This window comes from Bos indicus x Bos taurus, chromosome 25 (genome assembly GCF_003369695.1).
Source record: "Bos indicus x Bos taurus breed Angus x Brahman F1 hybrid chromosome 25, Bos_hybrid_MaternalHap_v2.0, whole genome shotgun sequence".
In the NCBI taxonomy this organism is placed as follows: Eukaryota; Metazoa; Chordata; class Mammalia; order Artiodactyla; family Bovidae; genus Bos; species Bos indicus x Bos taurus.
This window is the reverse complement of record NC_040100.1, coordinates 40,926,046-40,944,730: the sequence shown is the minus strand read 5'-3', so window position 1 is coordinate 40,944,730 and position 18,685 is coordinate 40,926,046. Positions and strand designations below refer to the sequence as shown.

General features: G+C 59.4%; 1 protein-coding gene across 14 annotated transcripts in view; it reads left to right on the top strand.

Annotated features, from left to right (window-relative positions):
- Window positions 1-54: 54 nt before the first annotated feature.
- Window positions 55-18,685, top strand: part of TSC2 (TSC complex subunit 2) — a 31,626-nt gene continuing 12,995 nt past the window's right edge. For 7 of the 14 annotated variants that reach the window (XM_027528251.1, XM_027528247.1, XM_027528250.1 and 4 more), the window contains exons 1-20: window positions 63-160; window positions 2,178-2,264; window positions 4,042-4,152; window positions 4,798-4,942; window positions 5,768-5,885; window positions 6,256-6,304; window positions 6,724-6,849; window positions 7,172-7,245; window positions 8,252-8,378; window positions 9,113-9,256; window positions 10,040-10,177; window positions 10,702-10,805; window positions 11,181-11,262; window positions 12,291-12,446; window positions 12,899-13,015; window positions 15,521-15,643; window positions 16,284-16,390; window positions 16,573-16,723; window positions 17,417-17,539; window positions 17,997-18,131. In XM_027528251.1, coding sequence (XP_027384052.1) covers window positions 5,788-5,885; window positions 6,256-6,304; window positions 6,724-6,849; window positions 7,172-7,245; window positions 8,252-8,378; window positions 9,113-9,256; window positions 10,040-10,177; window positions 10,702-10,805; window positions 11,181-11,262; window positions 12,291-12,446; window positions 12,899-13,015; window positions 15,521-15,643; window positions 16,284-16,390; window positions 16,573-16,723; window positions 17,417-17,539; window positions 17,997-18,131 — 1,854 coding nt within the window. In that variant the 5' untranslated portion in view covers window positions 63-160; window positions 2,178-2,264; window positions 4,042-4,152; window positions 4,798-4,942; window positions 5,768-5,787. Of the gene's footprint in view, window positions 161-691; window positions 859-2,177; window positions 2,265-2,337; window positions 2,440-2,613; window positions 2,689-4,041; window positions 4,153-4,797; window positions 4,943-5,767; window positions 5,886-6,255; window positions 6,305-6,723; window positions 6,850-7,171; window positions 7,246-8,251; window positions 8,379-9,112; window positions 9,257-10,039; window positions 10,178-10,701; window positions 10,806-11,180; window positions 11,263-12,290; window positions 12,447-12,898; window positions 13,016-15,520; window positions 15,644-16,283; window positions 16,391-16,572; window positions 16,724-17,416; window positions 17,540-17,996; window positions 18,132-18,685 lie in introns of those variants that run through there. The other 7 variants (XM_027528256.1, XM_027528254.1, XM_027528252.1 and 4 more) reach the window with 5 other exon arrangements.

Genomic DNA, 18,685 nt, shown 5'->3' with positions numbered 1-18,685 from the left:
GAGCAACCCAGGACTACGTCTCCCAGCAAGCGCTGCGGCGGCCCTCGGCGCCCTCCCACGGCCGGAAGTTCGGGTCGCGCTTCCGGCGGTGGCCTGGGGCCGGGGGTGTGCTGGGTTCTCCGCCCCGGGACAGCCCTACGCGCGGCGGGCGGGGCGAGTGGTGAGTGGCTCGCGGCGTCCGGGCCGCTGGCGCCGGCTCGGCCCGCAGGGTGGCCAGCCCCGACTGGGCTGCGGGGGACGCTTGCCCCTCCTGGCCTGCTCCGCGCTGAGGCGGCGGGGGCGGACCCCGCGGTGTCGCGCCCGGCCGTCGGGCGCGCCCACCTCAGGCTGACCCTGGAGCCCCAAGCATTCCTTGGCTTTAAGTCCAAGGCGGGTGCGGGGGGGTGGTTCCTGCTCCTGGCGTCCCCCCGACAGTCCTCCCCGACACGGGGCGAAGAGAGACGGCAGACGTCGGGGCTCCCTGGACCCCGCGGCGGCCGCCCCCGGGGCCCCTCCCTCACCGCACGCACTGAGTCAGGAGGCGCGGGTGGACGGCCGGGCCCTTCACGGGTTTATTTCTGGCCGGGACCGCCTGGCTGTGGTTGAGGTCTCCCCGGGGCTGTGGGAGGAAGAAAGGTCGTGCCCACCGGGAACCTAGGGTTCGCGGGCGGGCAGAGCCGTCCCTGAGGTCTCTGCCTGATTCTCGGCACAGAGGAGTCCTCTGGTGCGTCCTTGCCCAGCATGGCTAAGCCAGCAAGCAAAGATTCAGGCTTGAAGGAGAAGTTCAAGATTCTTTTGGGACTGGGGACTCCACGGCCAAATCCCAGGTCTGCAGAGGGCAAACAGACTGAGTTTATCATCACCGCGGAAATCCTGAGAGTGAGTGAGCTGCCTGGGTCTTCTCTACTGAATGGGAGGTGCAGGGAAGGCTGAGTTTGACCTGTCACCCCGTTCTGTGGGGCTGCTTTCCCCAGCACCGTGGTGGTGATGGTTTTCCTCAGGAGATTCAGGAAGTCAGGATCTTGGGGACTTGGTCCAGCACACTGGAGTTAGTATTCAGATGTTGATGTTAAGAAAATCTATTTCACTAGATGTGACCAGAACACCACGGTCTCCTCAGGTGGTTAGGATTATGCCCAGGTGTAACTGATAATTTGAGAGTTCTTGGGAGAAGTAAGTCTTCACCCTTTTGCGTGTGTTGGAATCTCCCAGCACATGCCTACTCAGTGCTTTGCCCATAAATAATGTTGAATTTTTGTGCTTTTAAAGTTTCCTGTCCAGAAACATGGAGAAGGCAATGAATGGCACCCCCACCCGACTCCAGTACTCTTGCCTAGAAAATCCCATGGACGGAGGAGCCTGGTGGGCTGCGGTCCACGGGGTCGCTGAGAGTCAGACACGACTGAGCGACTTCACTTTCACTTTTCACTTTCATGCATTGCAGAAGGAAATGGCAACCCACTCCAGTGTTCTTGCCTGGAGAATCCCAGGGACGGGGGAGCTTGGTGGGCTGCCATCTATGGGGTCGCACAGAGTCGGACACGACTGAAGCAACTTAGCAGCAGTCCAGAAACAACCACATGCTCATCAGTTGGTGAAGGTGTCAGCAAAATATGATGGATACATCCATAAGATGGAGAGACTGTTATTTGCCAAAAAAAAAAAAAAAAGGAATGAAGCACTGATAACATGCAAAAGCATGGATGAACTTTGAAAACATTCTAAGCGAAAGAAGCCAATCACAAAGGCTCACATTAATATATGATTCCGTATATATGCAGTGTCTAGAGTAAGCAAACCCATAGAGACAGAGTCGATTAGCCTTTGCCAGGGCTTGGGGTGGGTGAGGAGGGGTTGGGGAGTGAAGCTTCCTTTTGAAGTGATGAAAATGTTCTGGAATTAGTGGACCTGGTTGCACGTTCTGAATATACTAAAAGCTGAATTATACACTTTAAAGTCATTACGATGGTGAGTTTCATATGTGAGTTTTTTTAAGTGAAAAAAAGTGTAGCTATGAAAAAAAAAAGTTTTCGCTCCCTTAAGGTAGGAGTGGTCAACTGGTGATTCCTGGTTTCAAGAGGTCTGCTGTAGGTTTCCAGTGTTGGTAAGACAGGGCAGTTCTTAGAGTGCCCTGTGATTCACAGGTAAGGAGACCTGGTGCCTGAGCCAGGACCCCCTTTCCTTCATTCTCTTTCCAGGAGCTGAGTGTTGAATGTGGCCTCAATAATCGCATCCGGGTGATAGGGCAGATCTGTGAGGTTGCCAGAACGAAGAAATTCGAAGAGGTAGGTGTGTCTCGGGTGGGTGACTGGACAGATTCATGTGAGCTGTGCTAGAGCCTGATTTGGCTTTTTCTAGGAGCAGGGCTGACAGCTGACGTCGCTAAGGAACTGTCGCACACCGTTTGAGAAATTTAGTCTTGTCTTAGTGATGGGGAGAGCTTCCCTGGTGGCTCAGCTGGTAAAAAATCCTCCTGCCATGCAGGACACCTGGGTTCAATCTCTGGGTTGGGAAGATCTGCTGGAGAAGGGAAAGGCTACCCACTCCAGTATTCTGGCCTGGAGAATTCCATGGACTGTATAGTCCATGGGGTCGCAAAGAGTTGGACACGACTGAGAGACTTCTTTCACTTAGTGATAGGGAAGCTTCTGGAAGTGTCCTGAGCACAACGTTGAGAGGCCAGTTACGTGTGGAGATGCGGAGCAAGAGGTGAGGCTCTTTTAGCAGATCCAGGAGAGGTTTTGAGGTGGCTTACAGAAATGCACACTCACTGTCCTCTCAAATTACAAACTTGCAGGAAAGGACAATAGAGGAATGTCTGTTTTGTTCAGTAGAGAGTATACCTTGATGTAGAACAAGTCCAGGCATGCCAGTCTCTGTCTTTTGGAGAGAGACGTTTGGGTGGTATTAGGCAGCCTCACAGATGTAGGCATGTTTATTTCTGATAGACACTTCCAGGCTCTTTCCCGCGTCCTGTGGACAGAGGGGGGTGCTGCCGTTAGAGTTCCTCAAGGGCTGTGCCCTCACCTTGCCACCCCGCTTTTGCGCAAATGACATAGGACTAGATGTGGGTCTCATACCTGATGGGTTCAGATCTGCCTGGGGGAGAGTGACCCCTGTGTCCTCTGCAGATCATCTGAAACGTGCAGGCTGCACTTCACCAGGGATAAATGTGAGGACAGGCATCAGGGTTCTCAGAGCTGTTGGTGTGAGTGCAGAAAGGGGAGCCATGGCCAGGGTGCCATCTAGTGAATGCGCGGCTTGGCCTCAGAGGCCTGGGTAATCTGGGGGCTCAGGTTGCATCGGGAGGAGTACAGGGAATGGGAGAGAGGAGGGGAGGTTCTGGGGTGTCTGGAGTCGGTTAGAGTGTTGGTCAGACTGCATCTAAAAGACATTTTAGCCCCCCACTTAAGACGAGTGAGCGCAGGAAAGGGTGAGTGGTCTGGGAACCTTGGCTGAAGTGGGGAAAGGAAAGTGATGTGAGAGGCTGATTCGAAGAGCTCTGGGGAAAGGGCTCAGTTCCCTCGTGGGCTGGGTGGACTTAGAAGGCAGATTCCAGAACCTGCACAGAGCACTTGGCAGAGGCAGAGTTGGGGTAGGGTGCTAAGTAGCCCGAAGCTGGCTTGTTCACACAAGGGGGAGCCAGAGCGCAGGGCTCCTAGGTCAGTCCACAGGCCTGGGGATCGCTCTGCCACTGCTGGTTCTGAGCATCTTCTGGTGACTGCCCAGAGAGGCTGAGCAAGCTCTGGGAACTCCCTGCTGATCTCCGGGGGCCGCCAGGACAGCCCCCCTGGCCCACCTGCCCTCCTCCCTGACCTCAGCCTATGGCCTGGTGAGGGTTAAAGGACCAGCTAGGGTTTGAAGGAGCTTGGGAGCCGTTCCCCTGGTCAGGCTCATGCTCGCTGTGGGCTGTGACGTATAGATGAGGGCTTTAGAGAAGCGAATTTAAGTCAGAAGAGCACGTTGTTCTGCTCTGTCTTTTGCCCATGAGACTGTCCCCTGAGACTGACCCCTGAGCTGAGGGGCCAGCACGCCGATCGCCATCCCCTCTCTGCTGGGCAGCACGCGGTGGAAGCACTCTGGAAGGCCGTCTCGGACCTGCTGCAGCCAGAGCGGCCACCCGAGGCCCGGCATGCGGTGCTGGCTCTGCTGAAGGCCATCGTGCAGGGGCAGGTAAGGGTGGCCCGGTGGCACCCCGCACAGGTTGGCCGGTGCCCAGGGCCCTGGAGCTGCACCGCTCGTGTGGACACATGGTGTCACCCTCTCCTATCTCTGTGACCCGCACACGCCACCGCCACCTCTCCTGTCCGTTGAGGGTGCTTGTCCCTCCTTTTTCTGGGGTGTAGTGCCATGAGTGCGCCGTTGCTGTCTTGGTCCCACTGACCTCCCCACCCTTCTTACCCGGGTCCAGCCCTGCTGGAACACCCAGGCCATTCCTGCCTGGGAGGTTCCCTCTCCTCGTGGCTGGTTTCCTCCACACCTTCACAGCCCCCTGCTCTGAGAAGCCCCCACCTCAGCTTGGCTAGGCCGTTGCTGTCATTCCGTGAGCACCTCTCGAGGGTGGGGCTGAATCGACCCCTGCTGAGAGCCCGCCCCTGTGTCCAGACCTGGGCGCCTAGTAGGTGCTCCACACACAGGTCAGCTGATGGCCAGTGCGCCTGATCCCCTCCCCAGCTGGTCCCTCACAGCCGCTTCCTAGGGGAGGGAGACAGGGCCCCAGGGCTGGGAGTCTTGGGGCCGCAGCACTTCTAGGACTTATCACAGCTGCCCGGGAAAGCCAGGGGATCCTGACTGTTGACCCCATGGTTTTATCTTCAGGGGGACCGCCTGGGCGTTCTCAGGGCCCTCTTCTTCAAGGTCATCAAGGATTACCCCTCTAATGAAGACCTCCACGAGAGACTGGAAGTTTTCAAGGCCCTCACAGACAATGGGAGACACATCACCTACTTGGAAGAAGAGCTGGGTGGGTGCCAGGTTGGGTGTGAGGTTTCTCTGGCCTTGGTGATCAGATTTAATCGGGGATACCCAAGGCCTCGGGGTCCAGAGGGAGAGCTGCAGTTCACAAGGGTGGCCTGAAGAGGGCGCTGAAGCACCCAGTTCTGCTTACCTGTGTGCAGCCTTCTTCAGCTTCCCAGAGCTCCTGGGGAGCTTGTTAAAAATGCAGAGTTCTGGGCTTCGCTCCAGACCTGCTGGCTCTGAACCCCCGGGGACTAGGGCCTGGACATGTCTTTTGGGCGGGCAGGAGGTGGTCTGAGGTTGTTTTTTTTTTTTGGGCCGGGGGGGGAGGAGATGGGGGCTCGCAAGGACTCGGGGCGGCAGTTCAGTCAGACACGAAGTCTGTCAGACATGAAGTCACTCAGTCAGGCGGGAGGGACCCGGGACACCTGGTCTGAGTTTTGTTGTTGGAGAGCATGCTGTCAACCCAGGCCTCAGGCTGGGTCTTGCCAAGAGTGGCTAGAAACTGAGTGTTGCTTGTGTCTCTTATGGGGGAGGCCTTCCTAGACTCTTACCCCCCGTTTGCACCCCAAGCATCAGGGGTCAGGGCTGTGAGCATCAGATGCACAAAGGCTGTCCCTTCCCCAGCCCAGACCCTGCATGCACCTGCGTGCTGGTGAGCTCCTGTGACTCGCTGGCCTGCCGGGGCTCCAGCTCAGCCTCCATCAGCACCCTGGTGGCCTGCCTGTCATTCCATGGGGACCATTGATGTGGTTTCCAGCAGTGAATGGGAGGGGGACACAATTCCCTGGGAAGGGAGTGAGTTGTATGGACGTTGCTCTCTTCTCCGCAGCGGACTTTGTCCTGCAGTGGATGGACGTTGGCCTGTCCTCCGAATTCCTCCTGGTGCTCGTGAACTTAGTCAAATTCAACAGCTGTTACCTTGATGAGTACATCGCATCCATGGTCCAGTAAGAAAGCCTTTCAGTCACATTGGCCTGATCACAGTCTCACTGTCTCATGTCCGCAGTTCAGCTCTGCAGGGTGAATAAAGCTGTTGAAACCATTAAATGAGATATTGGGAATGGCCAGAGCCATTTTCCGCATGCTGTTTGTGACGTGTGTGATGTCTGGTGACTGGTTCACCGTTACTTGCTGTGTTGAGAACACTGCAGCCTGCAGGCGGAGGCATGGTGCTGCACACCCGCTCCCGAGCAGTGGTTGGGTGGTGGGAGCCCTGAGGGAGGTCAAGCACCTTTTTAACTGACTTTGTTGAGGAAGTAGTGGAGCCACCCACCTTCAGGGCAGTGTCCTCTCAGCTGTCTTGTGCTTCTTCCCCAGCATGGTCTGCCTGCTGTGTGTCCAGACCGTGTCCTCCGTGGACATAGAGGTCAGTAACCCCCCTAAGGCCCCCTCCCCCCAGGGACAGTCCCTTCCACCCTCCTGGGCAGGCCAGGTGGTGTTGCAACTGAGACCCTGGGCCCTGGGGTCAAGCCCTGTGCTGCCGCTCACCAGCTGGGTGGCCTCAGGCATGCTGCTTGGCCTCTATGAGCCTCAGGATTCTCCTCTAAGGAAGGGCGGTTGGGTGATATCTGTTCTGGGGTCATGATTTATGACGGAATGACCCGCTGTGACCAGGATGGAGCAGGGCCTCCCAGACGCACACTGACTCTGAGGGTCCCAGGAGGGCCACTATGGCAGAGGGAGGGCAATCATCACTGATCAAAGCGGCATCAGTGGGAACCGGTGGAGATGTCCCATCCCTGCAGGCAGGAGGCAGGCCGGCCTGACCCTCTCTCCGCCCCCCAGGTGTCTCTGCAGGTGCTGGATGCTGTGGTCTGCTACAACTGTCTGCCAGCCGAGAGCCTCCCCCTATTCATCGTCACTCTCTGCCGCACCATCAACGTCAAGGAGCTCTGTGAACCTTGCTGGAAGGTAGGGTCTCCCCTGCCGTCCCACAGGGGCTTCCCAGGGGAGGTGATGAGTCAGCCTGAGGACAGGACAAGGACCCTCTGGTGTGCAGTGAATGGCCTCTGACTCCTGGAGCGCCCAGACAGTGGTGTGCTGAGGGAAGGCAGTGCACTTTCCCAGTGGCTGAGTGGAGGCCAGGGTTTGGTGGCATTTTGAGGGCAAACTTGGGTACCCATGTCTGGGAGGAGATGGTGGAGAGCAGCTGGGCGTGGAGGGCTGCAGGGCGTGGCCGTGTGAGGCCTGGGGCTCGTGTCTGCCTGTCCGACGGCAGCGTGTTACTTCCCAGCTGATGCGCAACCTCCTGGGCACCCACCTGGGCCACAGCGCCATCTACCACATGTGCCGCATCATGGAAGACAGGCGAGTGCGGGCCGCCCGGGCCCTGTGGGCGAGGGTGCGGGCAGCTCGGCGGCCATGGGGCCCCAGGGGAGGCTCCCCGTGTGGGCTCTGGCCCAGCACAGGCTGACGGGAGCCTCCTGGGCTGGTGGGAGGGCTGCTCCATAAGGGGGCCCTGAGCAGGGGCACACATCTTCTGCTCCTGTCTTCCTCCTGCTGGTGAAGTCAGGACATTCAGCCTGAGCTCCCGACCTCCCTCCACATGTGGACCTCCTCCAGCGGGGCCGCGTCCCCAGACCTGCCTCACCTCCCGCAGCTGAACCATCGCAGGGCCCGTCACTTCTGCCCCAAGCTGGCTCATCGGTCCACTCCCTGGCCCCCACCCCCCCCCCCCCAGCTCTCACCCGCTCACTGCTTTCCTGCATCCACTCTTGGCCTCCCAAGTCCAGTCCTCCACACGCAGCCACACAGATCTGACAGTGTCCTTCTCTGCCCGAAGCCACAGTGGCTCCTAGTGCACTCAGCCTGTGAGCCTCTCGTTCCTCCACCTTGCCTTTCTGCTCCCACCCTGGGCCTTGCGCTACTGTTCGCCTTGCTGGAATGTCCTTCTGCCTGGGTTGAGTTTCTCTGAGTGTCCTCGACATCTCAGTGTTGTGCCTGGATTCCCTGATGGCCCGAGCAGTCTGCTCTCCTGTCCCGCGGCTTCTCTTCAGCTGTAACCTGAGGGGGTCCCCAGCGTTAGTTTACGCGATGATTTGCTTCACACCTGTGTCTCCGAGGCTGTCAGCACCACGAGGCTGAGGGCCTTTGTGTCCTGGCAGCTTGCGTGGCTCCTCAGCCAGTCAGCGTGATGACTGTTGAGCACACGTGAGAACAGACCACGTGGTTGTGCTGCCCCGGGCCCCTGCACAGCCCCTTGCCGTGCTCGGCTGCCACCTCAGAAGCGTAGGGACCTCTGGAGAAGCTGCTGGAGCCTGGCAGACGCCGGGCTGCCCTCAGTTCACATCCTGTCTTCCCGGGATGCTTTCAGAGCCTACATGGAGGACGCACCACTGCTGAGAGGAGCCGTGTTCTTTGTTGGCATGGCTCTCTGGGGTGCCCACCGGCTCTATTCTCTCAAGAACTCCCCAACATCTGTGTTGCCATCGTTTTATGAGGTAACTTAGTTTCTGCACCATGGTAAGCTGGCGAGCGTGGCGGGGCTCCCCTTAGCTGGGCTGGGCCCATCAGACTGGAGTCTGCTGCAGGGACGGGGCTTTGCATGTAGGGATGAGATGTGGGACCTTTGAAGGGTTCATTCGCAAGCAGATGTTACAATTTATGAATTTCATCTTCTGCCAATTAGCATCAGGACTGCTCAAGATTCCCTTGGGGATAGCTGCATGCTTGCTTTTGACAGTTCCCTCGGTCCAGTGGCAGCTTCTCTCTCGTTCTAGAATGAGGCCAGAGATGGTAGCTCGTGTCTCCACAGTGCCTGGTGAAACCTGCAGCACTTCGTGTTTTCACATAGTTGTCACGGCATCCTGGTGGGCTGGGGTGATTGCACTCTTCTCAGCTTACCAGACGAATGGAGGCACTGGGTCTTGTCCAGGCTTGCACCGTGTCCTGATCAGGGTCGTCCTGGGTGGGGAGGGCATGCTCTCTGTGCAGGGCTTGCGTTTCATGAGGCCAGTGAGTTGGGGCCCAGAATTTGAAGTGAACGGTCTGGCTCCATCAGGCCCTTTGGAGCCAGCGTAGAACACATACTTCCGGGCTCCTGAGATGCTGTTTCTGTGGCCCGTGATACGTGTGGAAGCAAGGGTCTCAGGCTAGGTTCCGAGGGAGGGCTGCGTGCCCGGGCTTCCTTTGCGAGAGCTAGCAGGAGCTGACTGCCACGTGCCCTGTGTTCCAGGCCATGACCTGTCCGAATGAGGTGGTGTCCTACGAGATTGTCCTCTCCATAACCAGACTCATCAAGAAGTACAGGAGGGAGCTCCAGGCCGTGACCTGGGACATCCTGCTGAACATCATCGAGCGCCTGCTCCAGCAGCTCCAGGTGAGGTGGGCAGGAAGGCTGGCACGGAGAGGACCAGGACTGTAGACTGGTTGGCCGGGAGGGCCCTCCCTCAGAGTGCGCTGTGCCGTGTCCCCTGATGGTTTTCAGGGCTGTCGGCTTGTGGTCCACTGAAGATGGCTGTTTTTCCCAAACATGCTCCGTCAGCTGGAGCAGGACTGTGTTGTAGGTGAGCAGGGGGTGGGGGGCCATGTCAGTCAGGATGGACAGAGTAACCTGCCAGGTCACCTCCACGGCCGCAAGTGGACCGTGAAGACAGTTCCTGCCTGCCACTTTGGTGGAAGTTTGGAGTAAGGCATTGCCTGTAGCAGGAAGGAGGATGTGCTCGAGCAGGGGCTGTGAGGAGAGGCGGCCACACGCAGCGCAGGCTCGGGCCTGGACCACTGGGCAGGCAGCCAGACCCATGGGAGGAAGGACAGAACTCAGCAGGGCCCGGGCTCCCATCCCTCAGGGATGGGTACTGACTGTTCAGACAGTGCTTAATCTTGGAGAGATGGGCTGGAAGACCACACCATGGGGCCCCCAGAAGGTGCGAGAGCCTGGGGGCAGCCCACTGTGCAGGCAGCGCCAGCGCTCCGTGGCACCTGCCGTTCCCAGTTGGCAGGAGCGTCACAGGGCCTGGCACATCCAGCATGGGGCAGTCATGCCCCCCGCCCGGCTGGAGGGCTGGAGTCTGGACCCAGCTGCCTTGAGCTGAGGACTCCAATACTGAGTCCTGGCAGGGAGCTGGGCTCCTTCCTGAGTGCCAGGGTCCTCGTGTTGCAGAGCCTGGACAGCCCAGAGCTGAGCGCCATCGTGCACGATCTGCTGAGCACAGTGGAGGAGCTGTGTGACCAGAACGAGTTTCACGGCTCCCAGGAGAGATACTTTGAACTCGTGGAGAGGTGTGCGGACCAGAGGCCTGTAAGACCACCTCTTTCCTCACCACGGTGGGGCTGGGGTTTAGGTCAGGTGGTTGGCGGGGGATCTGTGTGGGTCTGGGGGAGGTTCTCCTTGAGTTTGAAGTAAAGGCCCGGGCAGGCTCCTGTTCCCTGGGGTTTGTGCCCCAGCAGTGATGTCTGTAGTAGGCTGGAGGCCTGCGGATGTCTCCAGTAGGCTGGAGGCGTGCGGGGCTGGGCGCTCCGCACAGCCCGACTCCATCTCTGCTCACCTGCGTGGAGGGAGACGCCTGGCAGTTCTGCGCTTGGTGTGTCTGCTCCCCAAGCCGTAGGCCATCCTGGCACCAGAGAGGCTAGCCTGATGCAAGACTTTCATGTGGGTTTTCAGTGAGTCCTCACTGAGGCCAGCAGAGCCTCTATCGTATATGCTCCCTCCCTGTGTCCTGGAGTGGCCGTTCTCCCGGGCCAGCAAAATGGGGTTGGGTTTATGAGAAAATCTCGGGGAGGGCCGAGCGGCTCCTTAACCCCAGGTCTATCTTCTCTCAACAGGAGTCATCCCTTTTAAACTTAATAACCTACAGGGCTCAGTCCATCCATCCAGCGAAGGACGGCTGGATCCACAACCTGCAGCTGCTGATGGAGAGGTTTTTCAGGTGGGCGCACAACCGGGACAGTTAGCGCCTTCCTCTCTGGATCTTGACTGTGACGGTTCTCACTGCGCGGGAGAGGGTTTGTCTTCCAGTAGGACAGACAGACAGGCCCCTGAGGCTGCTGTGCTTGTTCTTCCTGCGGGGTGGTTGTCTGGAAAGAGGCTGTCTCTGAGGGCCAGGTGCTCTGCCTTTCGCCCGTTCTGGGTCTGCATGTTGCTGCTCTGGGTCCATGTCGCAAGAATCTGGCCTCAGTCTTGCCTGCCGCGGAGGCGGGTGGGTGTGGGGTGCCCAGAGGGAAACCCTCGGACTTGAGGCTGGTGCAGGGGGAGGCGGCGGCCGGTGCAGCTGCCCAGCCCCAGCAGTGTGCCCCGCCCCCAGGAACGAGTCACGCAGTGCCGTGCGCATCAAGGTGCTGGACGTCCTGTCCTTCGTGCTGCTCATCAACAGGCAGTTCTACGAGGTGCGTGTCGGGGCCGCCGCGGGAGCCCTGGGGCGGCAGGGGCGGGGTGACCTCCGCGGGCCGTGCAGGGCACTGCTGGCCTCAGAAGCAGCCTGTGGCCCTTGCTGGGGCCCCTCAGTGGCAGGCTTTGTTTCCTCGTTGACCTCTCCCTCCCTTCGTCACTCCCAGGCCTGTGGCTAAGAGGCCAGGAGGGCACAGCCCCTGCCTTCAGGAAAACGGACTTGTGTGGGGACGTTTTCTTTTCATTTTGTGATCACGCTCGCCCTCTGGACTCGGGGTGGGTCACCAGCTGCCAGGGTGGGGCCAGGCCCTGTCTGCCTCTCTGCTGGTTCTCTCTGTTGCTTCCCTTCCGGTCTATCCTCTAGGTTTGGGGTCAGAACCTGCCCTTCTTTCCAGAACAGCCACAGCCCCGCCCGCCGGGCTGCCTTCTCCAGGAGAGGTGCTCAGGCGCTGGGTGTGTCCCTTCTTCCAGCACCTTCCTCACGGTGGCCTCGCTGCAGCGCATGCTGCTCCTGGGACCTGTCGGCCCCGCCTGCCCTCTCAGCCTCCCCTTTCTCTGCATCTCTGCTGGAATTCACTCTGTAGAGTCTGGCTCAGCACTGCCTCTTTCAGGAAGCCCTCTGGGCTCCCGGGTCCCTTGTGTTGGGGTCGCCTTGTCTTATTCTGCGCTCCTGTAGTGCCTTGTACCTGCTTCTAGCGCCTCCTATAGCCCCATGACAGTGGGCTCTGTGATATCAGTGCACACGCAGAGGGCCCTCCGCGTGGGGGCCTTCTGAATCGTGACACTGAGGGAGCGGAGACGTGGTCACTGCCGTGTTCACGTCTGAGCCTGCACCCGCGGGCTCTGCCCACGCTGGGCCACTGTGTACCTGCCATTGTCCTGAGCTGAGGGGCTGTGCTCAGCGCCCTGGTAGGGGCCCTCCGGCTCTTGCACACCGCTGCCATGGGTTGTCCCAAGTTTGGATGACGTGTTGGTGTGTCTTGGCCATGGCCAGAGGATCACCTGGCTGCTCCTGTGCTTGCTGCAGGAGGAGCTTATCAACTCAGTGGTCATCTCGCAGCTCTCCCACATCCCTGAGGATAGAGACCACCAGGTCCGGAAGCTGGCCACTCAGCTGCTGGTAGATCTGGCCGAAGGCTGCCACACCCACCACTTCAACAGCCTGCTGGACATTGTTGAGAAGGTGAGAGCCGCGCGAACCTGGGGGGCTCAGGCAACCATTGGGACCCCACTCAGTGGTGGAGCCCGGCAGGCAGCAGCGTTCCCTAGACCCGCTGTCTGTTCTTTGCAGAGTGACTGCCTGAGTCTCCCCGAGACCGGTTCCCTCCTGGGGTTGGGAGGCCTGGCTGCGCTTGCTGCTGCCCTGCTGCCTGGGGTCCCGGGACATGTCTCTGTGGCTTTAGGAAGGGCTGGCTGGGGCGGGCTTGGGTCCATTGCTCTTCTGCACAACCAGCACCATTTTGTTTTAGTTTTAAAATGCATTGCAGATTCTGATCTGTGCCTTGGCGGGGTGGATGGCGCCTTTCTTTCTGAGAAATAGAGGAGAAAGTAGTCGCTGGTTGAGAACTTCGGAGGTGATGGTTGTTGCCTGAGGGAGCCCAGAGCTGGGGTTTAGCGGAGGTCTTCTCTCTGCAGGTGATCGCCCGTTCCCTCTCTCCGCCCCCCGAGCTGGAGGAGAGGGATGTGGCCGCGTACTCGGCCTCCTTGGAGGATGTGAAGACTGCGGTCCTGGGGCTCCTGGTCATCCTTCAGGTGGGCTCTGCCTCGAGGGTGCTGCTCCCTGGGGACCTGTGCACTCCCGGGGGTGGTCCTGCCTCCTCGGTGCCGTGGGGCCAGGTCAGAGTCCTCACGGCGGGGTGGACGAGGCCCCGAGTCAGTGCAGAACTGCCTCAGCTGTCCCCGCGGCCAGGGAGACGGGGAGGGCTGCCGTCTGTCTGGCCCCGCGGTTGTGTGGCTTTCTTTAAAGGAGCTTTATCAAGAGGTAATGCATGTACCGTACAGCTCATCCATTAGAGTGTGTGGTTCAGTGGTTTTTGTTATGTTCATAGAGTTGTGCAGCTGTCGTTACAGTCACCCCAAAACAGCTCCACACCCATCAGCGGGCCCTCCTCATTCTCCCCTCAGCACCCCAGCCCTTAGCGGTCCCTGACACGCTTTCTTTCTCCGTGAATTTGCTTACTCTGGGCATCGCATAGACACAGAGTCACACAACATGCGACCTGTTCTGTCTGGCGTGTTTCACTGAGCATAATGTCTCTCACGTTTCTCCCGTGTTAGGGCGTGTGTCAGTACTTTGTCCTTTGTCTTGCTGAGTAACGGTCGTTGTGTGGGTATCTGTTCATCAGTTGGTGGTCGCTTGGGTCATTTCCACTTTTGGCTACAGTGAACACTCATATGAGTTTTTGTGTGGATGCATGTTTCATTTCTCCTAGGAGTGGACTTGCTGAGTCAGCCAGTAACTCTGGGCAGTCAGTCGTCTGAGAAGCTGCCAGGCTGTTTTCTTTAGGGTCGGCTCCCATTTACGTTCAGAGCAGCAGTGGATGAGGGCTCCGTCTTTGCCACACCCTCATGCACACTCCTGATTTTCTGTTTGTTTTTGATTGTCACCGTTCTCATGGGTAGGAAGTGAAGTCTCATTGTGGTTTTGAGGTGCATTTTCTTAGTGACTAATGACACTGAGCACCTTTCCACATGCTGGTTGGTTGTGTGTGTGTCTTCTTTGGGGAAATGTCTGTTCAGGCCCTTTGCCCATTGTTAAGCTGGGTGGTCTTTCTTGAGTTGTCAAGGTCTTCACATTCTCTGGGTACAGGTCCCCCGTCCATTAGCCCACTTGCACACGTCCTCAGCGGCTCTTGCCCGCTCTCCAGGGTAGTGGCTGTCCTCGTGTGTTGCAGGCATCCCTGGGGTAGCTGGTACCGTGGCCGTCCCTTCACACCCCAGCAGGGTAGTGATAGACGCTTCTGCTGGCCGCCACCCGTGCATCGCTGACCGGCAAAGCAGTGTGGTGCTACTTAAGGTCACTTGCCAGGATCTGTATTGTGTAAAATGAAATGTTTGAGTTAGTTGGTTCATCAACTACTTTGTAAAACGTTGATGGTAGAACAGTTCCTGTAAAGTTTACACGTGGTGGAATTTTATTATCTGGCGTGGAAGTTTAAAATTAAAATATATTTGATACAAATACTGAACGGCACTTCCTGGGCGTCTTGTCGGCAGGAGCCTCATGCTCCCTGTGTCCTGACTTGAGGGGTCGTGGAGAGCCCTGTGGTCTGGATGGACCAGAACCCTACTGCGGGAAGGAGGGAGAGACGGTCTTGCTCTCATTTGGAAATCCAGCTTGGAGACCTGGGGCTGTCAAGCGTGTGTGTGTGTGTGTGTGTGTGTGTGTGTGGCTGTCAAGCGTGTGTGTGTGTGTGTGTGTGTGTGTGTGGCTGTCAAGCGTGTGTGTGTGTGTGTGTGTGTGTGTGTGTGTGTGGCTGTCAAGCGTGTGTGTGTGTGTGTGTGTGGCTGTCAAGCGTGTGTGTGTGTGTGTGTGTGTGTGTGGCTGTCAAGCGTGTGTGTGTGTGTGTGTGTGTGTGTGTGTGTGTGTGTGGCTGTCAAGCGTGTGTGTGTGTGTGTGTGTGTGTGTGTACAGTGATACATGTTTTAAGTCTCCTGAGTACCACAGAGGGGACTGCAGCCCCACCCCGTAACCCCTGACCCCTTCCCCCAAACCAGGCTGCTGGCAGCCCTGAGCGCCATCTGCCTGCCCAACCCCCCAGGCCTCACCTTTCAGGGAGATTTCCTTGACCTTGTGGAGGGGGCGGGGATGACTGCCCCATTGCGAGGGGACAGCCCCCTTCATGGGCTCGTACGGGGCACACATACCTCCTGCCGTGTGGGGTGACCCCCCACCCCCAGTTTCTCCCGCTTTGCCTCATGGTGTTGAGAATGTGCTGTCAGCGCACGTGGGTCCTCCCGCACGTGGCTGTGCCGTCAGGCAGTTTCGCCGATTTCTTATCTGATTCCCTCTGACAACACAGACACGTGACTGTCTCTGGTGTTTCGCCTTCACCAAGGGGGGCATGAGAGGCAGTACCTGTGGAAGGAAATCCCGGAGGGGCATTGGTGGCTCGCAGGGTTTGTCCGTTTTAAAGGGCGGTAGATGTGGCCAGTTACCTCAGTGCCTGCTGGGCTACTCCCCCGGACACCACGGTGCTGGCTCCCCGGTTGCATCTCAGCCTCCTGCCCTCGCCGTGACCGGCATTCTCTCTGCAGACTAAGCTGTATGCCCTGCCTGCCAGCCATGCCACACGCGTGTACGAGACGCTGGTCAGCCACATTCAGCTCCACTACAAGCACAGCTACACCCTGCCCATCGCCAGCAGCATCCGTCTGCAGGTGTGTGCCCTGGGGCGCCCAGCAGCTGCAGCCGGCTCGGCGAACACAGTGACCGCTGGCTGGAGGGGTGGCGGGGGGTCTGCAGCAGACGGTCCCTCCTCTGCACCAGCCGAGGCTGCTGCTTCCTTGCCCTGTGGTCTGTGTGCCTCTCAGTCACATGGGGTTCTGAGATGGGGGTGGAGAGCGGGAATTGCCCTGACTTCCAGGGGGTCCTGGTGCCCCAGAGCCTGGCGGTGGAGGGCAGGGCAGGGCACCCTGGCTTGAGCTTCCGCCTGGGGAGCTGGTGGCAGCGTGAGCAGAGGTCGTTGGGATGGAAGCCCTGTCCCTCATGGAGCGTCTGCCTGAGGGGATGTCTCTCTGTGTTTGGGGGCGAGGGTGTCCTGAGCAGAGCTCTGCTGTCAGTACCGCAGGCCATGTGTTGTTGCCTGGCCAGGTGCCAGGCATCTGCTCCCTGCCCCACTGCCCCGGGTGAGAGACCGATGTTGCCCAGCTCTTGTGGGGATCACCAGCACCGTGGGGAGGCCACGGGTGCTGTGACATTGGGGCGGGTTTGCCGTTGGGGTGGCCACCCCTGCTGAGAGCCTGCGTGGCTGGGCGGCCGTGTCCTGCTCTGTCGGACCGCGCCGCCCGCTCTCCGCAGGCCTTCGACTTCCTGCTGCAGCTGCGGGCCGACTCACTGCACCGCCTGGGCCTGCCCAGCAAAGACGGGCTTGTGAGGTTCAGCCCCTACTGCGTCTGTGACTGCCTGTACGTCCAGGGCCCGGGGCGGGGTGGCGGCTGGCTGCTCTCACCCTGGGGCGGCCCTGGGGCAGGGGACAGCTCCATAGGGCTTGGTGGGCAGCCCCGGTTGCAGCTCGGGGCCTGTGTCCATCCTTAGCCTGCTGGAGAGGGAGCTCTGGCCTCAGCGCATTTCCTGCTCGCTCCCACAGGGAGACAGAGAGGAGCTCCGAGAAGAAGGCCGGGGGCCCCCTGTCCCCGCCCGCCGGGCCCCCTGGCCCTGCGCCTGCGGGCCCTGCCGTGCGCCTTGGGTCCCTGCCCTACTCCCTGCTCTTCCGTGTTCTGCTGCAGTGTCTGAAGCAGGTAAGGGGCTGGGCTCCCAGTGGCACTGGGTCAGACCGAGCTTTCTGGGTGCCCCGGGCACTCAGCCCCTTCCCTGTGGTGACTGTGGGGGGTGCTCACGTCTGAGGGCCCTCAGTGGTTCCATAGTGGGGTGCTGAGCGCCTGCCATGGGCAGTGAGTAGAAGCTGGAAGCTGGTGTGGAGCCCAGGAGACCTTCTGCCTCTGGGAGTGGTGGTGGTACAAGAGTGAAGGGTGTGGACAAGCAGCTGGATTGTGGGGTGGGGCGTGCCTCCAGGGGGCTCTGACTAGTGGGGCGTGCCTCCAGGGGGGCTCTGACTAGTGGGGCGTGCCTCCAGGGGGCTCTGACTAGTGGGGCGTGCCTCCAGGGAGGCTCTGACTAGCCGGCGGTGCTGAGGGCTGGGGGCATTTTGTGTCGTGGGGTGTGAGGGGGCGGGTGAGGGCAGTCTTGGAAAGCGGGAGATTGCAGCAGCAGGAGGGAGCCGGCCTGGTGGTGGGGTGGGTAAGTTGCCTGCCCTGGAGGTGTAGCTGGGCCTCCCGCCCACCTGGCGTCTGGAGGCAGTGGCCACGGTCCAGGACTGACCCTCCAAGTGCGAGCTGCAGGGACAGAGGACCAGGTCATGCAGGAGAGCAGGTCCAAGCCCTGTTGCCGCCCAGATGGAGCTCAGCCCTGAGACCTGTCTCCCGTTGCTGCAGGAGACCGACTGGAAGGTGCTGAAGCTGGTGCTCAGCAAACTGCCCGAGTCGCTGCGCTATAAGGTCCTCATCTTCACCTCCCCATGCAGTGTCGACCAGCTGTCCGCCGCCCTCTGCTCCATGGTGCGCCTTCCACTTTGGCCCTCCTCCTGGCCCACTGAGCCTGGGAGGTGGGCGGGGCCACATGTAGCACAGACAAGTTTGCCTCAGACTCATCCCTGGCTGGAGCGCAGGAGGGGCCTCCAGGACCCCATAGTCCCATCCCTGCTCGCCGGTGGGGGATCAGGGGCCTCAGTGAAGGGCTGAGCTCGCAGGCCCGGACGGGGTCCTGACTCCTCCCCGCTCCTGCAAGGAGCTCTGTGATACGGGCATCCTGTCTCCTATCTCCCTAGCAGGTCCACAGGTGTCCTCCTGCTGCTCTGAGAAAGCAGACTGCTGGTTAGAAAGGGCAGTAGGAGGGTCCCAGGCCTTTGGCCCATCCTCCCGCTGGGCTTCCATTCTCAGGGGCCTGCCTGGGTCCCCGGCCACCTGGCCTGACCTCTCTGCCGACAGAGCTTCATATCTGGGCTGTGGCTATTAGCTTTCAGGTCCCAAGACCCTGGAGCGGCTCCGAGGCACTCCAGAAGGCTTCTCCAGAACCGACCTGCATCTCGCTGTGGTTCCCGTGCTGACAGCCCTGATCTCTTACCATAACTACTTGGACAAAACTAGACAGGTACCGGGCAGGAGAGGGACAGTTGGTCTCCAGGATGCTGACCTCAGCCAGAGTGGCCCAGTGTCTTCCTTATAACCTGGTGCTGGGCCAGGGCGAGGGTAGCTGGCTTTGTTTCCCTCTGGGGCCACTGCAGGCATGGACTGACGCAGCCTAGAACCACGGATGTTTGGACTCCCTGGTGCTCCCGAGTTCTCTCCGGGTGTGGGCTTATGCAGTGCTCCAATGTGGCCTCCCAACGCAGCCCCGTTTTCTTTTTAAGGAGCATTGCCTGGCTTGCCCTTGCTCCAGCTTTAGGGTAGGTGCTCAGCCTCTTGACTAACCTGGGCGTGTGTGGAGAGGCAGGGTGGCCAGGCCAAGGGCCCCCACTTCTCTGCTTCCACGTCTGTCATCAAGAGCAACAAGCACGCATGGTAAAGCCTGTCTCCTCAGGTCCACACTGCTGGGTACAAGGCCTGCAAGGAGCCATTATCTCATGCTTTAAGCTCCCAACACTTGTCTTTGTCACCCTGCCCTTATTGAGTAGGGAGCAGAAGTGTTTGGATGGTCAGGGCAAG